Below are 25,898 nucleotides of genomic sequence, written 5' to 3' on the forward strand. Positions count from 1 at the left end.
AATATATAAATATAAATAACTAGCAGCCCGTCCCGACGTTGTCCGGGAGCAACAGGCTTCCCCGACCCCCGCCCGCCCCGACATTGTTCAGCAGCCCGGCCCCCGCCTGACCCGTCCCCCGCCTGCCCCGACCCCTGCCTGCCCCGACATGGGTCCCCTTACCTCAGCCGCCGTTCCTCCCGCTTGTCCGCTGCTCGCACCACCGCTGGCCTGTCCGCTGCTCCTCACGTCAGCGCTCCTCCTCCGCACCATGTCCGCCACTTCCTTACCTCAGCTGCCGCTCCTCCAGCCTGTCCCTTGCTCGCACCGCCGCTGGCCTGTCCGCTGCTCCTCACTTCACCGCTCCTCCACCGCGCCATGTCCACCGCTCCTCGTCGCGCTCCTGGACGCCGCTCCTCCCCGCGCTCCTGACGTGAGCACGCACGTCGTGGCCAGCGCTACTTCGGAGGGACTACTTTTTTTTACTGTAAATTATTTAAATAACGTTTTTTTAAAAATGTATATAGCCTATAACCATCTACACACCCTGACGATTCCAACGGTGTATTGGGTGTGTGGATTGGCGCTGTGGTTCCCGAGTTCACCCGCCTCAAAGGCTGAAAGTTCTTCCTTTATTATAATAGTATAGATAAATAGGATGAGCTGGAAATGCATACGAGTAGTAGAGCTTCTTATAATATGTCAACTACGGAACTATTGCTTCTTTTTATTTACTACGTGCTTTTAGTGAACGTTCAGGCCATCCTATGTGATTATTCTCTTATAAGTCTATAATCTTTTTAGGTCTCGAATGGGCATGGACAGTGAAGCTGCCACGCTTCTCCGAGAGATCTTGTAAATACAAGATTTCTAAAAGGGTCTGTAAGCCCCGCCCCTCCTTTTCATTGTGTAGCATCAGCGTTTAGGGTAAACGCTAGCTTCCCATTGAAAAGGAGGGTTTTCAGTTGCCGCCATGTCCGCTTTTTAGACAGCCCCTACCGACACTGTGGCCTGTTTTCCGGCTTGTCGTGACTTTTCTTATCTGCTTGTTTATTTACCAAGCAGATAAGAAAATTCTTGCAGGCTCGGAGAGCGGAGGCGCAGGGGGGCACGGGGAGTGCAGCTCTCGCCCACCCACCCCGGCAGGGCTCTCCCTCCCAGCATCTGCCGGCAGACACTGTAGCAGGGCAGAGTATTTCCCCCGCCCTCCTACCTTCAGCCTCTTCAATTAATGCTCCTCCTTCTTACGTAAGCTCACATTTCGGTTACTTTCTTACATTTCTGGCAGAACCCTCCAAGCATTTAACCACTTCACAGTCCACGGCTTACTTTCCCAAGTGTGTAACGCAAAAGCGCATGATCAAATTATGGTTAGTGTCCTTTTCACATAGGGAATGGAGTGTGTGAAGTTGCCATTTTTGTTTGCGGTTCCCCGACTTGTGTGTAACTCTACAGGCCCGTGTGGAAACTCTGCCGAGGTTTGTGCAGTTGCGAATTTGCAGTATCTATGATGTGTTGCTCTTCGGCATTGGGGAGTCTTTGTCGAGTGGGTGGCCAGATTGTGTTTGCAGGGCACTTTGTACGTGTGACTGTAATGCTTGGAGTCTGTGGTGTGTGTGGCTGTAATGCTTGGAAGCTGTGGTGTGTGCTTGTGACTGTAATGCTTGGAGTCTGTGGTGTGTGCTTGTGACTGTAATGCTTGGAGGCTGTGGTGTGTGCATGTGGCTGTAATGCTTGGAGGCTGTGGTGTGTGCGTGTGACTGTAATGCTTGGAGGCTGTGGTGTGTGCATGTGGCTGTAATGCTTGGAGTCTGTGGTGTTTGCGTGTGGCTGTAATGCTTGCACAAAATTATGGTAATTGCACAATTTTGTGTGTTCCTGCTCCTACATCGGCATCATGTGAAACCTGTCTCTGACTTGTGTGTTCGGTGTGATTGTTAAAGTGGATGACCTGGGGAGGATGCGGCCTCCGGTGCCGGCTGACGGGGGTGAATGTGCCCAGACCGGGGTTGAAGCGTGTGGGTGGGCCTCAGCTGTCCTCTTTTGCCCCTCTGTCTGAGGTGAGTGCTTTGAAGCTGTTTGAATGAAAGCAGGACGTTGTGCCCCTAGCCTAATGTGCGAGTCAAGGGGCTTTGCTTATCGCACAATTTCTGCATGTAATGACATCCTAGTGTTTACTGTTAGTGGGGAGACTTGCGTGTATACAGTGTGCTGGTGTCTTGTGCACAAAGTGTGGTGGTTGTTTGTGGCTTGCACACCAGGCCTGGTTCTGCGCCGTGTGCTGACCGGGACACTATACAGCATTTCAATATCTGTGTAAAGCGTCTTATTTGGAAATTGTTGCACAACCTGTAGTGCGATGTATTGATGTGAGGGGTCTGTGTGCACTTTGTGTCTTGCCGGCAGTGTGTTACGCGCCATGGGTTGCACACTCCAGACCCGCCTGCTGCTTCAGGGCCCTGCCATCACTTCCTATTTCACACATGCACCCAGCAGCACTTGTGAGGGTGACTGAGGCCACTAGGGGTTTCTGTCTGTGCTCTGTGTGTGTCTAGTCACCTTGTACCGCTTCCCGTTCGGTTGTGCTGTAACTTTTCCAACATTTGAAGAGCTTTTGCCAATAATGATAATTTGACATTCAAATGGGGTGAGGGCGCTGAAAGCTGGGCCTTAAAGGTGACCGAATGCCTGATAAAGAGGTAGAAGGGGTGGTCAGGAGGATTGGGGAAGTCACTGACTGCCACGGGGAGGTAATGGAGACAGCCCAGCCTGAGAAGTACAGGGGGGAGGATACTGACCCCTCTGCGGGAGCGGCGGGAGGGTACTGACCGCTCTGCCGGAGAAGGAAGGAGTGCAGACAGTGTGCAGATAGGCCAGTCCAGGCGGGGGGCTAAGCCCAGACTGTGACAGAGGGAGTGCTGTCTATGGCGGATGGATGGACACCTGAGGCGGTGGGGCGGCTGAACCTGGAAAGGAGTGCTCACCCTCGAGCCCGAGGAGGAGTGAAGCAGTCCAGCCTGGGAGGGACCGCCGACATCCCGGCAGGCCGTGGAGAGAGCTGAGCCTTGGACTGAGTGCTGAGGCGAGGTGGGAGCTGGGCCCGAAGGAGAGCTGTCGGACCCTGGTGGGGAGCCAAGCTGTCAGACCGGCGCAGAGTGGAAGGGGAGGGGGGCTGTGAGGGAGGGCACTGCAGAGGAGGGATGTGGGGAGGGAAAGAGTGTCAGCAGCCTCCTGGAAGAGGCGGCTGCTCCCCACGTGCCTCCCGGCATCGGAGACACCCAGAAACCTCACCAGAGAGGGAGGGAGCGGGTCCAGAGGGTTGGAGCTACCGGAGAGGCGAGGTCTCGGCACTCGCTCTGGGCCTACGGGCCCTGGGCACTGACATGCTGGTGCCAGTGTGTGCCCGGGCCCATGCCCTCCTGCACCGAGGCAGGCGCCCTGGCAAGTCTGGGGGCACCTAGGCCACCACTGCAAATAATGCATGGAGAATAATTCTTGACACCAGTAGTGTGTGACCTCATCACAGGCGTCCTCTGCCCGCCTCCAGTTTCCCTCCCCCAGCTTGTTTATTCTTCCCAGCACTGGTGAGAGCCTGTTGACTGGCAGTAATTCAGTCTCGACACGAACACGATGAATTTTCTATCACCGCTCAGTAATAAACCAAGGCAACAGCTGGGGACAGCAACGCACTAAAACTAACCATTCATCACTGTGTAGGTGTCATTTTAATACACAAAGCACGCAGAACTGCTGACATATGAATTTTAAGTTATTTCTTTATCTGTCTCCCTCTCTGAATGTTACACACTGAGGGGCCGATTCCGATTAGTTAAACTAATCCGTACAACTGAATCGAATCCATAGCCCTTTCTGTACGAATCGTCCAATTACCGTCCAAATCCCGTAGTACGATTCGTAGGAAAAATATACGACCAAATCGTTGCAAACTGTACAAATAGCAAGGGAAAATCTGTACGACACGGACCCTCAAAGTGAAACGTGCAAATAGTAAACATGCTGTACGACCCGACAAGTACGATCCAGACTGGGGAATCAGAATGCGATTAGTACGGAAAATGACGCGTATGAGCGAGTCGTATCCCTATTGTAATGGAGCCATACGCAAGTGTGTGTAACGCACCGTACCCCGGCATTCATGGCGTGTGTACGTACCATAACCCGGAATTCATGGCATGTTTACGCACCGTACCCCGGCATTCATGGACGTACCGGGGATGCGGTTCTGGTCGGACTCTGCTTTTCCGGACGTTTTGAGCTCCCATAGAAAAAGAGTCGTACGGAGTGTCGCAGAGATGAATCGTACTTGCTGGGCCGGACACTGCTACTTAATTATGTACGGACATAGCATACTGCGTGTTCCGGATACAAATCACAAGTATTTTTTAGTCATACGGCTTCAGTACGATTCGTACGGAGATCTGCTTTGGATCCGAATCGAACTCATCGTACGTACGGGGACGTTTACGGGTACGATTTGTTTGGGAAATTTGCAAAGGGATTTTACCGAATCGGAATCGGCCCCTGAATGGGTAACTTACCATGTGAAGCCTGACTCCCTCCCAAGAGTTGGAATCGCCCAGATTTAATGATATGCTGTTTTGTACTAATCAAGACATGCCTTTGAAAGTGCTATCAAACTTCATGGCGGCTGTCTGAAAGAATTCATGGTTGGTCCAGGGCTTAGAAAAACACAGAGATGACAGAGTTCAGGAATTTGGGTTGCGGAACTCGTGAAACAGGGTGACATAACCTCTGTCAGCATGCCTTGCAGTGTACTGTGCACACGTATTTAAACTGTATTACAGAACGATTAAGCAAATGACACGTCTATAGAGAATACAGTTCTCTTTGTATGCAGTGTAATCTAGTGTGGGGTATTACGGCACTTAACTTGTATTAATGGAGAAAGACACAAACAATTGAAGAAAATTTGTCATATTGTTCAGCTACTAGAGAGAATTCTAGTTACAAATGCAAGTTAAACAAGCATTGGAAATGCAACAGGTCTCGCATTTTTTGCTGGAGTACAGATGCTTAGCAGACGCTTCTGCGGTCTGACAAAAATTCCACAGCTCTAGCGGGTGCCACAATTGCACCATCCTTCATTGTCAGCTCTCTCTGTCTACTCTCTGCTTATGGGCCCACATCGTCCTCATCCAATGCCAGACTAGGAGATACTCCTGTGCTTCGAATTCACCATACTGCGATAATGTGGAGTTTTGTTACCATCTGCAAATCAATAACACAGGTGTTTAAACATATGCAAGCCTTGTCGTTCTTACGCGTTTGGCTTTGGGCAGCAGCTGGACTGTGAGCCCATCAAAAGCCCAGGCAGTCTGAGACAGCAACTCAGGCTAGAAACTAAGACCACTGCACTGACAATGTGAACACAAATGAGCAGTCTTTATCCAAAATGTATGGTCCTGTAAAACAAGTTGTTTGCATTGACGAGTGTGTGAGAGGTGCTGGAGCACACTGGGCGCTGGCTCTGGAAGGTGTGAACAGCTGGGCAGCTGTCCAATTAAATTAAATGGCCAGTAGGACCCTTTTTAGGCAAGGAAGTGTAACATGTAGTAGAGCCCTCAACAGGGGTATGTGTTTCTACTACTGTATCATCATATCAGTAACAGAAGAACATCTGGTCAGCTTAGTAATAACTGACATGTTGTGGTTCCTTGACCAGATGTCATACAATTTCGTCAGAGAAAGAAATAACAAGTCCGAAGTAGGAAGGAAAGCTGTACCGCAGGGTTACTGAAGGCCTCGGCGACGTCTAATAAAAATACAGTAAAAGGCTTATCTCGGTGGCCGTATGGCATGAAACTCGTATCGCACCTGTGATAACAGTGCCCAGTAATTGAGTTAGTGTGAAGGAGGGTCTCGGCCCACGTGTGCACTGATATTGCCTTTTTCCACTTGGATGCCTTTTCGAGGCACCCTAATCCACGGATCCGAGCTGGGATAATCCACTGACATCCAATTTTATGGGAGAATTTATTTTTCTTTCTCTTCTAAAGAAGCGAATTTGTTTATAGCGCAATGTAAGTGTTAACTCTTTTGTGCTAAATTCAGCTAGCAAAAAGTAGAAGGGGTCTGCCGGGCCGACTAAAGCTCTGTTGGAGAACAGGAGTTTAGAAAGCTGCCTCGAGCACACCAGAAATGCCTGCACAGACCAAATCCGAGTTGTTTCGCTGCAATGAGAGGATTTTCCTATCGCGTGACTATGGCAGCACGATTTTAATCTTGCGGTAATGGAGCCTCTCCTTCAGTAACATCAAAAAATGGGTCACGAGCCAGTAATAAACTGTAAATGACAATGCCTTTTATTTATGTGTTGATTTTTAAAACATAAATAAAAGGCATTTCCATTTACAATGCTAATAGCTTAAACTCTTGCAAATGTGAGACCTATTGCATTGTAAATGCTTGTTATTTACTTTTTTGGCTTGGAACAGTGGGATGAATGAATGTCCTGCACCACCCAGAGCAGCCAGTACATGGCAATAGTGCATCACATCAGGATAACAAGTCGGCATTCCCCTCCCCACAAAGTGTCTTTTGTAAAACCAGACAGATAGACTTATTTACTACTCTAAATATTTGTGTGAATGTTTTCCAGAAGAGGGAGTCAGTTGCCAACAAATTAATGTCCGTTCCCTTCCCCCACCAACTTGCTTCCGTCACGAACTCCACAATGAATGGCACTTCCCTTTCACAGGTTTGTTTGATGTTAACCAAACATTTGCCCCTTATCATCTGCTCTGAAGCCCTAAACAGTACCTGGACAAGGTTATTTTAAGCACTGAAGAGCACGTTGAGCCGGTGCCCGGGGACTAATTCACCACAGTTAAAATGGTGCGTCAAGGTGATTAGGAACTGGCTTAAAAAACATATACAATGTTTATTTATACTTGATCTGTCTTGTTGTGGAAAGATGAAGAGGTCAGTTGTGTTTACATTTACTTGTAAACCATGCTTATGCACATTATGACACCCAAGCTATTTGTTCTGCCCTGATATTACACTTTTACAGCCATTAGATCTGACAATAATGTTGCACTCTGCACGTTGGGCAGGTTCAGACAAATTGTAATCGTTTGCAAAGTGTTACAGCACTAATAGTCCAACAGCCTGCTGTGATGCTAATTAAATTACTTAGTTATGATTTACTTGGAAAATAGGGTGTTGACTGTTGTAATTAAGCACAATAAGTTGAAGTAAATGATTCTAGCACCATCTGGAACACAAACTCATAACGACCAGATGACTGGGTGACAATTGCGCTGGGTTGCAAATAGTAATGTCAATAGCAATCTCAAAGGAGCTCAAAGGATAAGGTGATGGTCATCCACCATCAACCAAACAGCAGGGAAAATTCTCTACTTTATAGACAAATACACAAATATATCCTGAGCTTGATTCCACAGAAGAAAATTTCCTTATTAAATCAACGCAAAAAAGGCGATCTTCTTTTGGCCTTCATTTATTCATCACAAATTATATCCAAACTTGATCCTAGCCAACACGTGTTTCGTCTTTCATGGTGTCAACCTCAGACTTCGTCAGGGCTATTCCTATTAAGGGACTCTGTTTCTAACCATAGGGCAAAAGTTGTATGTAATGAAAACAGCTGTTTCCAAACGTCACGTATTTGTATGGAACTCAGTAATCAGGAGATAAAGTGTGGCCTCTCCTAGCTGTCTTCTGTTCCAATGTCATTCAATATCAATCTCTGTCCGCTGCATCGTCCACTAGTATGAAAAACCGGCGTATTGGCTCCTGATTACTGAGTTCCACTGATTTAATAAGGACATTTTCTTCTGTGGAATCAAGCTCAGGATATATTTGTGTATTTGGAACACAAACTCAATGAAGTAATCAAATGTGACTGTCTTAGTGAAAGTATTCAGAGGGGTCGCAAAGAATATGTCCTCGGCGTACAAATGTGCAGCCGTAACGTACCCAAGCTCGAAGTTTCCTCTTCTGCTCCCGTCCCTTACACCACGGCTGTCTGCCCCTTCACTGTCTCCCCGCCTACCCTCTTACCTCTTCCTCTCTATCCTATCCTTCCCGCTCTCTCCTCCCCTTCCCTCTTGAAAACCCATGAAATGCTGCAGTTTATTTTGTCTGGGTTACTGCAGTGCAATAGCTTTTCTTTACTGATTATGGTGATGTATGCCTGTGATATTTTCATGGTGGTGACTTATGCATGTGGTAGTTACGTGGCAGTGTGACGTGTTTGTGATGACATTTGCTGCAATATTTTGTATGTGTTATGCTATGTGACTTGTGCATGTAATGATGTACATCTTGGTCACGTGCATTTTAAAGGGTGTGTTTATTTGTATGTAATTGAGTATGTGGCTCGCGACTGTGAATTATGTATTTGGTGATGTATGTGTCACTAGTGTGTGTATATGATGACGTACTTTGAAGGAGGCAAGCGTCAGCATTACATTTCTGCTCAGCACTTATTATTCTAAGCACAAGCCTTTAAGGGCATACAGTACTTTATTTGTTAACAAGGGTTTTCCATTTCCGGACTCAGTATTTGGTGTGCATTTATGGGTTCAGTACATTGAAATCTAGCCCACTACTAACCACATACTTCCAATAACCCAATAAGTGTGGACAGGCCTTCAGAGTTATGCAGCACAATGCAGCACATTTTATAATAGTATTACTTCATTATTTACTCAGGGGAAAAGCTCAAATTAAGAACGCTGAATTACATTTGTTAATGCTTAAATAGCATCTTTAAATACAGGTAATGACATGGCCTTAGAAATCTCTTTTAAGGTCCCAAAGGCGAGACCTATTGGCTATGCCAATGCTTGTTTTTCATGTGAGAGACAGTTCCAGAGTTCAGACCCTCCGCTGCAAGTTTCTTTTCCCTGCAAGTATTTATCTCCTCCATTCGGGGATGAAGAGCTTAGCGTCTTTGTTAGAGTGTAGCTTTCCTCCAGACGTGGGCTGAGTAACTAAATCTGAGGTATTTGGGGGGATTTTTGAGTTACCTTCCTGATGATGCAGGGGGTGTTCAATGTAATGTGATGTGATTGCATGACATTGTGTGTGGTGACAAGAGAGATAAGATATATCTCCCTGCACCTGCATTTGTAATGCATCCTAGTAGAGTGTAATTAACTAATCAAGTCTCATGGGCTACAGTAATTAGGAACTCTGCCATGCTGTACACACTCTGGAATTTTGACAACATAACTCATGTGGCGATCCCCTGCTGTTTCTTCGTCTCATGGGATAGGGTATGCTATTTACATGAGGGTCAAGGTGAATCTGTGCACATCAGTGGATTCCCAACAGACTATTTTAAAAGGAACATTCATGAGAAAATCTATACTTGTTAAAGATTGGAAATGGTGATAGCAACCCAAGATAAACGTTTCAATAATTTAAATTCATTCTTGTAAAAACCACAACTGTTTGGGCATCATATTAAATCACTTTTAGAAGTCACACTTTCTTCCTGGACCGTAAATATATGAAGAGGGCTGTACATACTGAAGAATGTACTGCACCCGGTAAATAAAGTTACTCCTGGGTGAGATATTTACTGGAGTGATGTAAATACCTCTTAATATGAGTTTGTGATGGGACATTGAACTTAGCATGTAACAGATTTTCCCTGCACATTATCCTCTGATACATTTTGGCTCCTATTTGTGCAGGGATCACATTTTCCATCACGCTCATAAGCCTGACGGTGACCTCTGGCTGGCTGGTAACTGAATGGCAGAAAGAAGTTAAGAATACACTGCACCTCAGTTGAAACCATTACTAGCACGAGGGCCCTGATCTGGATATCCACAGGAAGTAAAGCACTTTACATCATCCCGCACTGTGAATGTGTAAACTGAATGGCTTCCATGAGAAAGCATGCTATGTGTCTGATCATAAACACAATCAAATAATGATCTATTTGACAGAATCAGTCTAATTAACTCTGAGACAAAAAGGTGACAATGTTGCTAGAAATTGTTTAAATAATGAATTGGAGTAACATCTGTGGCACACTTCTGTGTATTATTGAAGCCATCCTGTGTGTGACAATAAGCGATGTAAGCACATTTAATGCTATGTTAGGGTTTTCTTTTTTTTGTTGTTTTTTTTACCAGATCTGGGGTTCAAACCCTGGCCCGGTGTATCTTTCCCATAAAAAACAACCTATTTTCAAAAGGCTGGCATTCTTCAGTTTAGCATTTTGCTATAATAACAAAATACTCGCTCGTACAACTCATTCTTGTGTTTATGAGGTTTAAAGACTGTGAATGAAGGCATCCAGCAAGAATGCATTAGAGGCAAACTTGCAATGTGAATTACATATTTCTACATGTATGCGTGACTATGCATGCCAGTTGCTTAAACAAGGGCTGTATGCTCTATTTGGGACTCCCAAATTATGAGTTTGAGGTGAGCTAATGCAAGAAAAGGCACCCTTTTTTGTGATGATTTCAACTTAATAAGTAAAATGAAAACTGTAAGACTTCACTTTTGCAAACTCTATGGATGTTATGGGAAACATCTTGAAAAGACCTTTAATTTTAAAAACTTTATCCTCAACAATCTTTATTATGTTTGCATTGAATTGCACTTAGGTGCTTAAAATAAAGTGATTTGGAGAAAAAGTGATTACCCTTTAGAATTAGAGTACGTGTTTTTTTCAGTATTATTTTTCAGGCGAGGTGTTTATGACAGTTGCATCGCCTTACACCTTATGTCTAGTTTTTTGCTCCTCGCTTGATAGCATAGTATTTGCCATTCCATGAGGATAACTATGATGATGCAAACTAATAGAGCCACACAGCAGATCCGCTGCCAAACAACATATAGGGAATATTAGTGAAAGATGTATACTTTTGCAAACAATAGGCCGTTGTGATTGAACAAAATATTTACGAGACCCTGCAAAACTTTCAATTAAATTCAGGTCTTCATCAATTGACACTTCAAACCCAGTGTAGTTCTCAAACTATTCATAGCTATTTTGACATAGGATCATATGAAATAGCTTCTACTTATATGTGTCTTTCGATATTCACACCTTTTTGGGGGCTTTTAAAGTTTGGATTGGCAATGTACTGCGGGCGGCAAATGACTCACTAATAGCAACAATTGTGTTGGTAAAAAATATGCATTTTGCACCACAGTTACTACGTCATGCAACATGTAGCTGTGTGCATAGGAGCCTTTGGGGTGGTCAAAGAAGGACATAACCTGCCACACACAACCTATCTCACAACTTTCCTGCGGGCATGCAAAAAAGGAACATCTGCTAAATGAAAACTTGCCTTTTAAAGCAGAAACATGAAACAGCTTTTGTCAATGTCTGGGGAGGTTTTGCACTGTTCCATTTGTTGTTGTCAGTGAATTCTTCTCTAACCCCTGCCAGGTTATAAGTAACCAACCATCACACAGTGTCTGTACCTATTGCATTTGCTAAATCATTAGCTCTGATGCCCAGACACCACCTTTTGCAGCAGATATGCTGAAACGAACCCTGTGAGCAAGTATGCAAATTAGTTGGTTGATTCCTGCTTTTTTGAAGTTAATAACTTTCAATGTACATCATTTTTCTAGCTTTTGAGAAAATATTAAGAAAGCACGTCAGTAAAAGTAAATTGCGTCCGGTACAATTTCACATAGTTAAATGTCCAACTGATTTGTTGCACACTTGGCAGAGAAAAGACACACTTTATTGCCATACATAGAGAACATAAATAGATCATATGGCCACATTTTATTGTCTGCATGACAGTCTAGGTAAGTTTAGAGAGAGAGAGAGATCTGTTGCAGAACTCACTTAGAGTGGTGCACAATGGGTCTAGGTGAAGGTATACCAAGATAAAGCCAGTGCCTTATTTGAGCTGGTGGTTGCAGTTGGGTCCACCTGCACTGATTTTTGGGGAATGGGGCTTAATTTCCGCTTATGAGAATTTGACCCAGAACAAAAGAGACAAAGCCAGAAAAAGGGATGGAGGAAGAGAATAATGGAAAAACAGTCATAAAGGGAGAAAGTAGAATGATATAGAACCTACAGGAGTGAGATAAAGGGACACAAAGTGTAGGGTCATAGATGAAAGAGGCACTAGATGGCTGGTAGACTAAACACCTTGGGCCCGATTCACAGAACTAACTTAAGACAAAATCCTAAACTTACTACTTTTGGTATTCACAGAAGGCATTTAGTAGTAGTAAAGTTAGGATTTTGTCTTAAGTCTGTCTTAAATCTGTCTTAAATCTGCCCTAAGTTTGTCTTAAGTCTGTCTTAAGTCTGTCTTAAGTCTGTCTTAAGTCTGTCCTAAGTTTGTCTTAAGTTTGTCTTAAGTTTGTCTTAAGACTGTCTTAAGACTGTCTTAAGTCTGTCTTAAGTCAGTCTTAAGCCTGTCTCAAGTCAAACTTAAGACAAATTCCTAACTTTACTACTACTAAATGCCTTCTGTGAATACCAAAAGTAGTAGGACAGACTTAAGACTGTCTTAAGACAGATTTAAGACGAAATCCTAACTTTACTACTACTAAATGCCTTCTGTGAATACCAAAAGTAGTAAGTTTAGGATTTTGTCTTAAGTTAGTTTTGTGAATCGGGCCCCTTGTATCCACAAACCCTCATCTTCAGAAGCTCCAGCCGAGGCTTCTGAAAAACTTTGGGCACCTGCACTTGTTCTTTTTCCAAATTATTCATCGGATTAAGCCACAGGCTAATGAGTAGCAAGGCTCTGAGCAACCAAATCACACCTCAAATCACATTAAAAAAAATCACAACTACATTTAGAAGCAGCAGTGCTTACCTAGTGCGCGCCAAATCAAGCAGAAGATCAGCGTGAAGCAGACAAAGGCCCAGTTCCACTCGTGATTTTTCCCAACAGTGGATACTCCCATGAAAATGAATATTAGGGTCTCACTGACACTGCTCAACATCTTCATAAAATATTTTATTGTTGTGTAGGATTTCTGAGAAACATTCTCTTCTACATATTTTTTCATTGTCATGGCACAAGTTATAATCCTGGTGGGCAAAAACAAAGTTCTTAGATGTAACATTACACATTTTATCCTAATTAAATACAATGTATTTACACAAATTATTCTTTATGCATGAAATGTTGCAATGAGTTATTGGGGGTTAATTTTCTATCTATATGCTGGTTAGACTACACAGGATTATGAAGATATTTGCATAGCAGCAATTTATTTAATAAGAATATTTTAAAGCATCTCTGGTGGGGGAGGTTACATTTGAGGGAAGAAGTACGTCAGTCGTTCTTTCCGATTTGCGCGGTAAAATACACTCAGAAAATTACCTCACCGAACAAATAATCAGCTGCATTCTCTGCCTGCAAATAATGAAAGCTAATGATTCTTCTATCACCGCCTTTTAATAATTTGATAAAAATTGCATTTTCAGCACAGTAAAAAGGGTGACGCGTCTGACGATTCTATTATTTCTCAAGGCTTTAAGGCCTGCGGACTACTGTATGATTCACTGTTGGGGGATATAACATTATCCACTATTTCAGACTTCTTGGCTTTAAAAAAAATCAAGTTAATTCGATAAACACAATCACATTGAACCCCCCGTTATTAGCAATTGTATTCTTTCTCAAGGTTGGTATGCCTTACTGTATGATACACTATTTGTTCATAAAACATTTTCTAAAGTTTCAGGCTTCTTTGTTTCTTTTTTTTAACAAGTTCACTCGACAAATACAATCACATTGAAATCACATTTATTAGCAGCTATAGCCAAGTAAGGCACTCACTCACACCTGGATAGAAAGTATGCAATAAAACAGTTTTAAAGAAAAAAGGATAGAAAGTAAGAAATAATTTGTTCTTAAATTCAGTAATTGCAGTAAGCAAATAATTATGCTTGGATGGAATTTTCATTCACAATAAAAGTATGTTTTCTAATGAATTTTTCGGGCAATATATCGACTTATTTATGATCAATAAAGTATCACCGGCAAAAAACTTTTTTAAAGGGAAGTTTTGTTGAGGCACTTAGAAGAGAACTCCCAGACTCAGTACAAAACACAAAGGCTGGAATTGTATTAAAATGAGTGTTTATTAAGTGCAGTCAATAGATTATAAATTATACGAATTAAGATATTAATATTATTAAATGACTCATCAATTATCAATATTATGAAAGTGAATAAAGTAAAGAGCCCACACATTATCCATAACACCTTGCTGATCAATTGGTTTAGAACTCCCTACTTGGTTTGCAGCATCATTTTATTTGCTCCCGCAAGGGGATTCAATTAAGACTGTTAGCCTTCAGTATATTCCCCATGACCTAGTTTTGTCCCTACCACTTTCTAATTAGGGAGAGGTATTATACCTTTTCATCTAATCGCATTCCTATGGAGCATGTGGGGGGCCTTCTCACTCCTGATCCTGAATCTGCAACATCTAGCAGAGCACAATTCTTTCTTTTGTAGTATTTGTCAACATTGACACATTTTAATGCAGAAAATTGAACTTTTGGCAAGCTAATCTTACAGTAAAACTTTACCTGGTAGCTGTAGAGTCAGGATTAACACCGGTGAAAATTATAAATGCTGCTCATTAGGTGACACCGTGTAATAAGAATACAGTACAAATGTTCCTCTAGGGATAGATCATATATCATTTTATTGGCACATAGCACCATAACCTCGACGTTACTTTTGTAATATCAAAAATCCTTTTCCCATCACTTACATTTTGTATCTCTTCACAGTTAATCTCACGTGGACATTATGATACACCATCATTCAAGGCACATCCATGCACTTTATATGATTAATTACTTATATTGTCCGTAGCTGTAAACAAATAGTTAAGAACAACCGTCCATACTACTCCAGTATCAGCCCTTGCGAGTTTTTAAGGTGTGACACCTTTGGTATGATGTCTTTGCTTCCACCACGAAATAGTGACTATACCAGGGACTATTTTCCTTTTCGTGATATTCCTTCACTTTAAAAAAAAAAAATTGAGTTTTCATGAATTTTGCCCTTTTGCCCTCCTCATACATAATGGGAGTTTTCATTTATTGGGCATTATCACCTAGGTCTACAGATAGTGCTTATTTTGTAAAACAGTCAATGCCAGGGCCCATATTTTTGCTCAGAAGTCTGTGGCCAGCACTTTGGGGGTGCCTAGTACCAAGACTATGTGGTCTTGATTCCACCTAATGCGATTTTGTATCACCAACAGAGACTCCCTACCTCTTTGTCTCACTCCTTCAGGTCTTTCTTTGCTCCTGTTTTGTTCCTTTGTCACGGTTATTTCGTACTTCTCTTCCTTTCCTCGTTTTGTGTTTTTCTTTCTCTTGCTCTAGGTGAAAGTCTAATCATGGAAAATAAGTGCTGGTCTCCCAAAAAGAGTGCTGGTGGGCCACACCGGAAACCACTGGCTAGGAAGTGCTGTGTATTATTCACATACATCTGAATCATAGGCCATGGGTGTGTATTATCCATGCCACAGCGACCACGTAAGCATTACCTAAGCAGTAAATAATGAGGAAGGGAGTGATGAACCTGAGGGACTCTTCAAGGCACAGCTTTCAGGTCACATCTAAATTGATCCAGATGAGCACATTGGAATGTGCTGGTTATAAAGAACAGCGCCCAATCTAGTACCCTACCTCTTACACCCGATCATGCAGTAATAGCATTTGTTCTCTGTTGTCTAGTATAGCTATTTTCACCCATCTAAATGTGAAAAACCCTGACCAATAGTGAAAAAGGATTCCGGTGTTTGTAGATGCTCCTGGGGCTGCTGGATAACAATAGATTATGTGACATTAGCTTAGAACGGAGAACTGGAAATTGGCCTATAGTTGTTTCGCAGCTTGGGCTCTATGGCAGCCATATTGGAGTGGCCTTCATATCACTATCCATGGAAATAGAAAAAAGGGGGCAATCTTTGTACAAGGACAGCAGCCATCTTGGATTGGTCAGTAATTGGCAATTCCCTCATATTTAGACCAACCATACACCGCAATAAGACACAGATGCGCAATTAACTTCTCCTCCCAGCGATTCATATAAACCCAGAACTCTCAGTCGTTAACTATGCACCCGTGAAACCCCACCCAGAACTCTAAATTCGTGCGTTACGGGCCCAACTCATGGTCCATAAAGTACCCAGAAAATCTGACCAGTAATGCTAAAAAGAACTTCAAGCACAGAACTTTAAAACAGCACCCGGAAACACTCATAGTAGACAACTACCACATCGCGACTAACGGCAAGACGAATACTAACTTCATCTTTTACACAAATTGCCCGACAAAGTGGAAAAACACCTTCCTTCTTCACTTTCAAGTCACCAAGACAGTAAATATTCCCTATGATGAAAAAATCTCCACAACAGTCTCCCCTACCTTTAAAGGGGCACTCACAATTTCCTTCGTCAGAACAGGAAACATTCTTATACAGGCCTCTGAACTGCACCTCACCACTTTTGATCGTCACTTCCCATCATTACTCTCCTCACTAACTCAACAGAACCATCAAACCCAATCTCTCCTATCCCCCTTGACCCTGACCAAAATCCCGGAACAGTGAAAAAGTGCGCAGAGGCCTAAAATCACCAGCCCCAGGTTACAGAAAAGGCTAGGCAAATGCAAAAAGTTTCGGGGTGAACCTGCCAAAAGGGCCAAGTCCAACACAGAGCATATGCACTCTAACACTGAAAAACAGTGGTTAATCGCCCAGAGTCCTCAAACCAAAAAAACAAGGTCAAAAACAGGAGACCAAAAGACAAAAAGTCAGGAGGTGAACCCGCAGAAAAAGCCAAGTCCAACAGTATGCCTTGGTGTTGGACTTGGCCCTTATGGCAGGTTCACCCCTAAACTTTTTGCTTTTATTTGTGACCCTGTGTGAGTGATTTTTGGGTCTCTGCGCACTTTTTCCCTGTGTCCCAGAGTAAAGTGCGTGCGTGTAGTATGGCTGGCCTGCCCTCCCATAGGAATGCATGGGGAATATGTGTGTCCATGTTAGTTCCTGATGCGTGGGGAGTGCAAGCTCGAGTTTGGTATGTGTGAACTGGTGAGAGTGAATGCTGCGCGATGGTGTGTGCGGCTTGTATGTGTCGAGTGGGGAAGTGCTACTTCTAGACATTGATGTATGTGTGCGGTGAGGGTGCTGGAGCGTGATTGGCTGGAGCTGGCTGGCAAGCCTGGCTCCAGGAAGTCTGGATGGGTCTGCCCAGGAGTGAGTGGAGAGATCAGCATGAGTGATGTGTGGGAGGGCTGCACCTGGTTCCTGATGGGGCTGGGCTTTTCCCACACAATGCTGGCTCCGCCCCCCTGTGGTGCGTCTAACGACCCTAGCCTCCCCAGTGAATGAAAGGGTTGGTTGGGCCATCAAGGGTACTCCAAAACCAGCTGCGACTGGTTTCCCCCCACCCTGCACCTTGAGACAAAGGAATGACCTGTATAAAAATGGGGCTGTGTCCCCACAGAAACTGTTCTCTGCCAGGATCTTATCTGAGGGGGCTGCTGCTGTTGCTGGGGCCAGGAGGACCGCCACTTGGATTGTCTCCCTGCCTGGAGACCCAGTGAGCTGGCTCTGGGCCCAGCCTTTCCCCCTGCCTGCCTCCAGACCTTGCTGGAGCTTTACTTTATGCCAAAGCGCCTGGAAGCGCTTTTATTTGACTTATAGCGCTAGGAGCGCTTTTATTTTTGCCCAAGCACTCACAGCGCTTTACTTGCCTTCTGGCGCCTCGGAGCGCCGAAATTGACTTGGCGCTCAGAGCGCTGTTACTTTTGCCCAGCCGGTGCCCACCCGGCATTTGCGGAGTCCTGCTGCGCTCGTTATTAATTTACGAGTGCCCACCTCGATTTATTGCTATTTTGAAAAGCCGGTGCCCACCCGGCATTGCCCCGTGTTTTCACCGCCGCAGCCCAGGACGAAGAGAGAAGCTCGCCGGGAGAGCCGCGCTGGGATTGGCCCAGCCGGCCGAGCCTCCCGCCGCGTCATCGAAGGGGCAGGAAGTAGCCTGCCGCGTCTTGCCGAGGCTTCCCCGGAGTGAGAGGAGCCCCGCCCGCAGCACCGGACGACCGCCGGAGTGCTGCAGGGAGCGAGGCTCCCATGTGAGGAGGAAGCGCCGTGGCACCAGAGAGCCAGACAGACGGTGAGTGACGAGAAGGGAGGAGGGCGTCGGGGCACATTGCCGGTGCCCGCCCCTCCCCTCCAGTGTGCGGGCCGGGCCTGAGAAGAGGCCCGGTTGTGTTCTAGAGCCCTGAGAGACCCGTGGGGCCCCAATTGTTACAGAGTCCCCCGAGAAGGGAATCCGCCGCCAGTGCCGCCATTGTGTTACGAGCCGCAGAGGCTCAAGGCGACACAGCTGTTTCACGAGCCCACAGGAGGCTCAGGCGGCCTATGTTGATTTACGAGCCCAGAGGCTCTGAGGGGCCATTCCGTTTTTGAGCCGGCGAGGCTCCCAGCCCACAATTGTTTTAAGAGCTCTGAAGCTCTCAAGTGCCATATTTGTTTGAGAGCCCAGCGAGGCTCCCACGTGGTGTTCCACCCCCTTGTTCTTGAGCCCACGAGGCTCCAACGTTGGCCATCAGTGATTCACAACTGTCCAGCACTTAGTGGACAGTTGCTACGTTTAGGCTTGTGTTCTTGGCTGCCTGCGCAGCCTTCCCTGACATTTGGACTAAGGGCATTCCAGCCCTTGCGAGGCCAGTTGGCCTGGGGGACAGTTCTAGTGTTGTGCTATATGCACCCTGTGCAAGTTATGATTTACTTGCTTTTGTGATCCCTTTGCGAAATGTAACTTGCTTAGGTGATTGTTTATGTTTCTTCCCCTGTGCTAAAAGTGACCTGCATAGAGGAGTGATTATGGTTTATTACCTTTGCTAAATGTGACTTGCTTAGGTGATTGTTTTATGCTTCTTCCCTTTGCTAAATGTGACATGCTTAGGTGAATGTATTTTTGATGCCTCATGTGCAATGTGTTTAGTGCTTCGGTCCCTTTGCTAAATTTGACTTGCTTAGGTGATGGCTCTTTCTTCCCCTTTGCTAAAAGTGACCTGCTTAGAGGATTGTTTTAGGTTTCCTTCCCTTGGCTAAAAGTGACCTGCTTAGGTGATGGTTTTCCTCCCATAGGTCCTGCTAATAAGGTCCTAGTTCCCTGCGTGATTTTCCTACAGTGTTTAGGGTTGCGTAGGAGGTATTTACCCTTTACCAGTGATTACTGGTTGTGTGCTACATATATTATTTTTGTGCTACAATCATTATATGTCTATGTGCTAAGTGTTATACCTACAAGTATTATTTCTAAAAAGTGCATACCCCTGACAGTGGTCCAGGTGGCCCTGTCCTGTACATAATCCCTTGTAAATTCTGCCCGTGCCTGTTGGCACATTGTAAAGTGTGTGTCTTATCTAATGTGTTTTTATTATAATACATAGGCTATTTTTATATAACCTTGTGTGGAGTTTCCTTTGTGGTGGGCCTTGGGAGTTGTTGCTGGGGTGCGCGCGCAAACGCTTTACACATCGCCTCCGAGATTAGCCTTGCTGCTCGCGTCACGTTACCTAGAGGGTGAGTAGGGGTTATCTTGGTGTGTAACTCCCTTGCCCTGACTTAGAAATAGTGATCCCTGACTGACTTTGGCGTGAGCCTTGGCCGGCCGGGTCCCATTTCTAACAATTGGCAAAGCTAAAAGGAGAACAGCTGCTAATGCTTGTTTTATTTGTAGAAACAATCCTGCTGAAAACTTTTGTGGATGTCTGACTGCCCTGTGTCATTCAAGGCCTGTCCACACCTAGGCACTGCATTGCTGTCCTACCTGGACTATCACTATTTCTCAGTTGGTAAAGGTATCCCTTTGGAATTCATCCCTCTGGATTTCTCAGGTGGGATAGGCTTACTTTCCCTCACACCATTGGTGGGGTCTACATTTATCTACCAACAGAGCACTGTAAATACATGTGGGTAGCCAGGTATTAGGAGACACAGCTAGTGCACATAAGTACCAGACTTGAGCAATTACATTAAGTATGTGAACATATTCATTTTATGCACACGTGATTTGCTTACAATCCCACCACTTTAATTCCAGAGCTAGAAGTAAAACCTGGGTTCCCTGGTTCCACAGTTGGCAACGTAGACCCTAGACCCTATCTCGTTTCCTCTGTAAAAATCGTCCTTATTAACCACACAATCCAATGAATGTGTTAATAAATTATTGCACATCTGTCAAGATTGAGTGTTCGATTAATATGTTAGATTTCGTAAACGTCTGACTCATGGTGACATTTAGCTAAAGCTATCAGTAGCAGACAGTGTCATAACTGTCCCTTGTTTTTTTGTGCTAGAAAGTTTTTAAAACCTATTGCACTGCTAATTTCCCCAGAATGAATGTACTCATTTGTTTGCAGTCCATCATTAAGGGCTAAGTGCTGACTGGATGCATTCTAATTAAGGTGAAATGCATGATGTGTATAAGATGTTCTCCCCAGGACACCGCATTTATTAATCTATGTGCTTCACGGGACAGCCTTTGATGCCACAGACTGTATATGATAAACTAAAAATTATTACAGGAAACACCAGCATTTCTGATTAGTTACAGCTGCGAGTCATTAAGTAACACAAACAAAAATATGTTCATTTGTCGCGCATTCATCTTATTGAGGTGGGTGCGACAGACCAGGGAAATGAAACTCGAATTCTTTTCTCTGGTGACAGAGTGGAACATCCCCTGGGCAGAGAGCTGAGGTGTGTGACAGTGCCGGGTCGGACTCGGCTCTGTTTCTTCCTTTCGCTGCCTCACAAAAACCCCACGAAACACAGATGCTCTGTTTTGATGCCAAACTAGCTTTCCGTCCTCCACCTGTGATCTATGAGAACTGAAGAAAGCTCCTGGGACTTGAAAAAAACAGGGGGTTGAAGCCAGGGAACAGAAGCTCACACTGGCAGCGCGTAACGAGGATAAAGGCTCTCTCTGTGTCAAGACTCAATAAAGGAAGGCCATCCTTCTCTTGCTTGCCATCTGATGTGCATGCTTGGGCTCACCATGTTTCTGTAAACGCACATGCAACATGTAGGCAAAATGCTCGACGCATGCACAAAGATGATCCTGAAGGGTGCTTGGGCCACACAGCACCCGCCATCTTGCTTTGCTATGTGTGAATATATGGCCCACTCCTGTGCACGATGGCCAATGACAAAATGAAGGAAGTGCCTTCAATATCAGGACATAATGGCTAAAAGTGAGGCGGCTGGTGACATTTGAAAGTGGTGAGGCGTAAACTAATTTGCATATTGCACCGCAGCGAGCGAGCCCGAACCACCTTGCATCCATCCATACATCATTCATGCATCCACCCATCCATCCATCCACCCACCCACCCATCCTACATCCATACATCATTCATTCATGCATCCACCCATCCATCCATCCACCCATCCATTCTGCATCCATCCTGCATCCATCATTCATTCATGCATCCACCCACCCATCCATCCTGCATCCATCCTGCATCCATCATTCATTCATGCATCCACCCATCCATCCACCAATTCTGCATCCATCCTGCATCCTTCATTCATTCATGCATCCACCCATCCATCCATCCTGCATCCATCATCCATCATTCATTCATGCATCCACCCATCCATCCATCCATCCTGCATCCATCATTCATTCATGCATCCACCCATCCATCCACCCATTCTGCATCCATCCTGCATCCATCATTCATTCATGCATCCACCCATCCATCCATCCTGCATCCATCATCCATCATTCATTCATGCATCCACCCATCCATCCATCCATCCTGCATCCATCATTCATTCATGCATCCACCCATCCACCCATCCATCCATCCATCCATCCTGCATCCATCATTCATTCATGCATCCACCCATCCATCCATCCATCCACCCATCATCCTGCATCCATCATTCATTCATGCATCCACCAATTCTGCATCCATCCTGCATCCATCATTCATTCATGCATCCACCCATCCATCCATCCTGCATCCATCATCCATCATTCATTCATGCATCCATCCACCCATCCATCCATCCACCCATCCATCCTGCATCCATCATTCATTCATGCAACCACCCATCCATCCACCCATCCATCCTGCATCCATCATTCATTCATGCATCCACCCATCCATCCATCCACCCATCATCCATCATCCATCATTCATTCATGCATCCACCCATCCATCCATCCACCCATCCATCCTGCATCCATCATTCGTTCATGCATCCACCCATCCATCCATCCACCCATCCATCCTGCATCCATTATTCATTCATGCATCCACCCATCCATCCACCCATCCATCCACCCATCATCCATCATCCATCATTCATTCATGCATCCACCCATCCATCCATCCACCCATCCATCCTGCATCCATCATTCATTCATGCATCCACCCATCCATCCATCCACCCATCCATCCTGCATCCATCATTCAATCATGCATTCACCCATCCATCCACCCATCCATCCACCCATCCATCCTGCATCCATCATTCATTCATGCATCCACCCATCTATCCATCCTGCATCCATTCATGCATCCACCCATCCATCCATCCTGCATCCATCATTCATGCATCCACCCATCCATCCACCCATCCTGCATCCATCATTCATTCATGCATCCACCCATCCACTGCACAAATACAAATGGACATCACTCCTGCAGGTGCCACACCGCCCACGGGGTCCCCCACTTCTTGCCACTGCACTTGTAAAGCAGAGAACGCAAGAAGCTCGGCCACGCAGGGTAGACCAGACATCAATACATTTTCTGGGCACCACATCCACAGGTGCACCGTCGCCCAGGGGACGCCACAATCTTGCTCTGCAACCTGCCGTACCGCACACAGAAACAGAAAGGCACTGCAGTTCAACATCTCCAGGCCCCTCGGCGAGGAGCTGACAGGCAGTGCTCAGTCCGGAAGCATCCCCCTGGTGCCAACCTACGTGATAAGGGGTAGTGTCGCATGCGCAATGAAGAGAGGGAGAACCAGCATCAGCAGCGCAAAAGCACACCACTGGGGGAAAGACTCTCCAAACGTGTGTAACCTGCAACAATCATACACCTAGGGTCCACCACTCATGGGCCACAATAACAAAGCACCAAGCAAGAGTCGTACAGAAACGAAGAAATGTGATACCAAAGAACACTGCTGCAAAACACAATACAAAGCAGCAGAACATTAGATGGTTTTACTTAGCCACAAAGAAAAGGTTAAAGTGTGAAATAAAGCATATGCGTGACGGTCTGTGCACTTCCAAAAGTGTGCACACGCAACATCTTGTTATTTTGATAACAGGAGTCTGCACATAGGCGGGTGACGGGTGAGTCTGGTTTGTGACAAAGATTGTTGGAATTCTTACTTACACGGTATTTGGTGGTTTGCTCGAGAGTGACCCCAATGCTGGTGCTGTTGTATCATAACAATTTTCACCAGTCTTCCTAGATATTTATACTCGGGTCAACTACGCTGTCAGAATGGTGTCAAATGTGTCATTTTATTTGTCCAAAAGACCACCTTTCATTCTAAATCGGTGTCCTCTGCAATCCCCTTGGGAACCGCAAAAAAGCGGTCTCCGTTGCTTATCAGCGCAGGATTGGCTGTGGAGCAGCGTAACTCATTGCCCGTTTCGGAGACCGGAGGCTGCGGCATGAGGCAACCCTCGGTCTCCCAAGGGGGAGGCTACTGCGCATGTTCGGGCTGGGCAGAAAAATGACCAGCCCAAAGCAAACATGCGCGCCAGCGCCAGTAGCACTGCTGAGCAGCGTGAGCACGCACGCTCACAACAACCCGATCAAGTACAGCCCCATCCCCTTTCTCCCCTATAAGCTACATCTGGTGCGGCCGGTGACGTTTCAGATGGCGGTGCGCATTGGTTGGCGGGGCAACGCCCGAACGCCCCAATGGACGCACCGCCGCTTTAAAACAGTGTTGTTTTTTTTCACAGAAGTCCATGCTTTCAAAACTATTGATCCAGCCACTTTCCATGTTAGGGTTCAAAGTGACAAATTGTACACCACAACACTTTCAAAGATCAGGTAAGATTTAAAGATTTCACACGAAATAATGAAAGCACCTCGGGTAGTCCGTTCAGGCAGTGGTAGCTGCCACTGGTCGAAGGGGAGGGACACTCCTAGTGCTGGATCTGGCTAGCACCAGAGGTAAAAGTGGGAAGTGGCCTCCTGGAGCAAATTTGTTTATTAGTCAGTGGTTGACAGTGGAGAGCCTTAGATCAGGGAACATTTCTCTCTATTTACCTGCCTGTTGTTGATTTTGTGGGAATATGTAACTACTGATTATTGCTTCTAGAACTTGCATCAGTCCACTCTGGGGACTGGTGCAAGCTCTATAAAACTGAATAAATAAATACATATCCAAATAAAAAATAAATATACATCTAAAATTAATGAATATTAAATAAAATGGCCAACTATGGTGCAGGAATCTCTATTTCAGTTGGGAAAATGCAGTCTTACTAGTCTGAGGCATTGCCAGCATGTTCATGCTACAAACAGCAGAATGGAGATCCGAGAAATTATGACCTGCAAATACTGGGGCGGTGAGAAGAATGCTAGGTGCATAAATATACACTTACGAACTGTCATCTTTGACTAAAGTAAAAAGGCAGTCGGTGGTGGAACAACGAATCTTAGCTCGGGCCCTCAAGTTGCCTATGATTTCGAAAGAAGCCTTCCTTATAAAATAGAAGTCTGATGCATGCAGTGCTATGAAGCTTGTAGAAAGAGGAAAGAAAATCTGACACTCAGTAAAAGAATCATTAAAGGAAACCGTCTCCCTGACGTCGATTTGGGTAAACATAGATGACGCACGTACTTTAGACGTGGTTTTTCCCCACAACCCGCACGGCCTCGGAGCTTCCTGGGACAGTGCGTGCACGGATTGCAGAAAGATCTGATTAGGAGCACGTGAACTGCAGCGCAGTTTCGAATGAAAGGAGGAATCTGGTTCAACCGGATTTTAATTGGGAGAAGCATTTCTACGGGCTGATTGTTTGTCTACCGGAAAGCACTACTCTACGTTGTTGGCTCAATGGCATCGCTCAGTCAAAGTTCAAACGAGTGCTCTATCTACCTGGGAAAAGCGAAAGGAGTAGAAACTCAAGCGTAGGCAAAACAGAAAAAAAATAGCCTTGCTGAAATACCTAGCTCTGTGTCTACAGAGATCCTTGCCACACTACAGAATTGCATACATGCCAACATTTCAGGAGAGCAAAGTGGGAGATTTAAAAAAAGAAATCGGGAGAATGGGGCTTTGAATCGGGTTACTGTCATGTATGGGCTTTGGAAGTGTGCTGCTGCTGTAGGATCGGACATTTGAAACGCAAATGCACGTTTTTTTCTTACCTTTCAGAAACACATGGAGCATAATGGCAGGCAGAGAGGGTGATGCAAGTGTTGGGCACTGGCCTGGCAGGTTGTTGGCAGTGCATGCACCCCCCACCCCCCTGTGGCAGCCCGGGCTGAAACAGCTCCCCCCGTCCCAAGTACTTCGCAGGTCTTTAAAAGACATTTCCCTTGTTAATGACACTTTGTTGGTTTTTTACCCCTTCGAGAGCCCCTGCATCGCCACTCTTTGCTGGAAGAATTAGCACTTTACACAATGCCAAGCCCTGTCAGCTGAAACCCCAGAGGAATCTGGTTTTTGCTTGAACGAATCGGGAGGCGGGAGACTAGCCTTCAAATCGGTAGTCTCACGTCTGAATCGGGAGGGTTGGCATGTCTGGAATTGTGCAACCTAAAACTCGGGCCAAGATTCAGAAAGGTTTAGCGTCGGGCTAGCGTTACTGTTTTAACGCTAAACCTACGCTAGACCTTTTTGGAAATTAACAAACCA

The 25,898-nt window shown here is 45.3% G+C and overlaps 1 protein-coding gene across 1 annotated transcript in view; it reads right to left on the reverse strand.

Annotated features, from left to right (window-relative positions):
* LOC144773146 (sodium/hydrogen exchanger 2-like) overlaps positions 1 to 25,898 on the reverse strand; it is a 622,810-nt gene that overhangs the window by 229,704 nt on the left and 367,208 nt on the right. The window contains exon 4 of the mRNA XM_078658003.1: positions 12,810 to 13,027. Within this exon, the coding sequence (XP_078514129.1) occupies positions 12,810 to 13,027 (218 nt within the window). The remainder of the gene's footprint in view (positions 1 to 12,809; positions 13,028 to 25,898) is intronic.

Source organism: Lissotriton helveticus, chromosome 8 (genome assembly GCF_964261635.1).
Source record: "Lissotriton helveticus chromosome 8, aLisHel1.1, whole genome shotgun sequence".
Classification (NCBI taxonomy): Eukaryota; Metazoa; Chordata; class Amphibia; order Caudata; family Salamandridae; genus Lissotriton; species Lissotriton helveticus.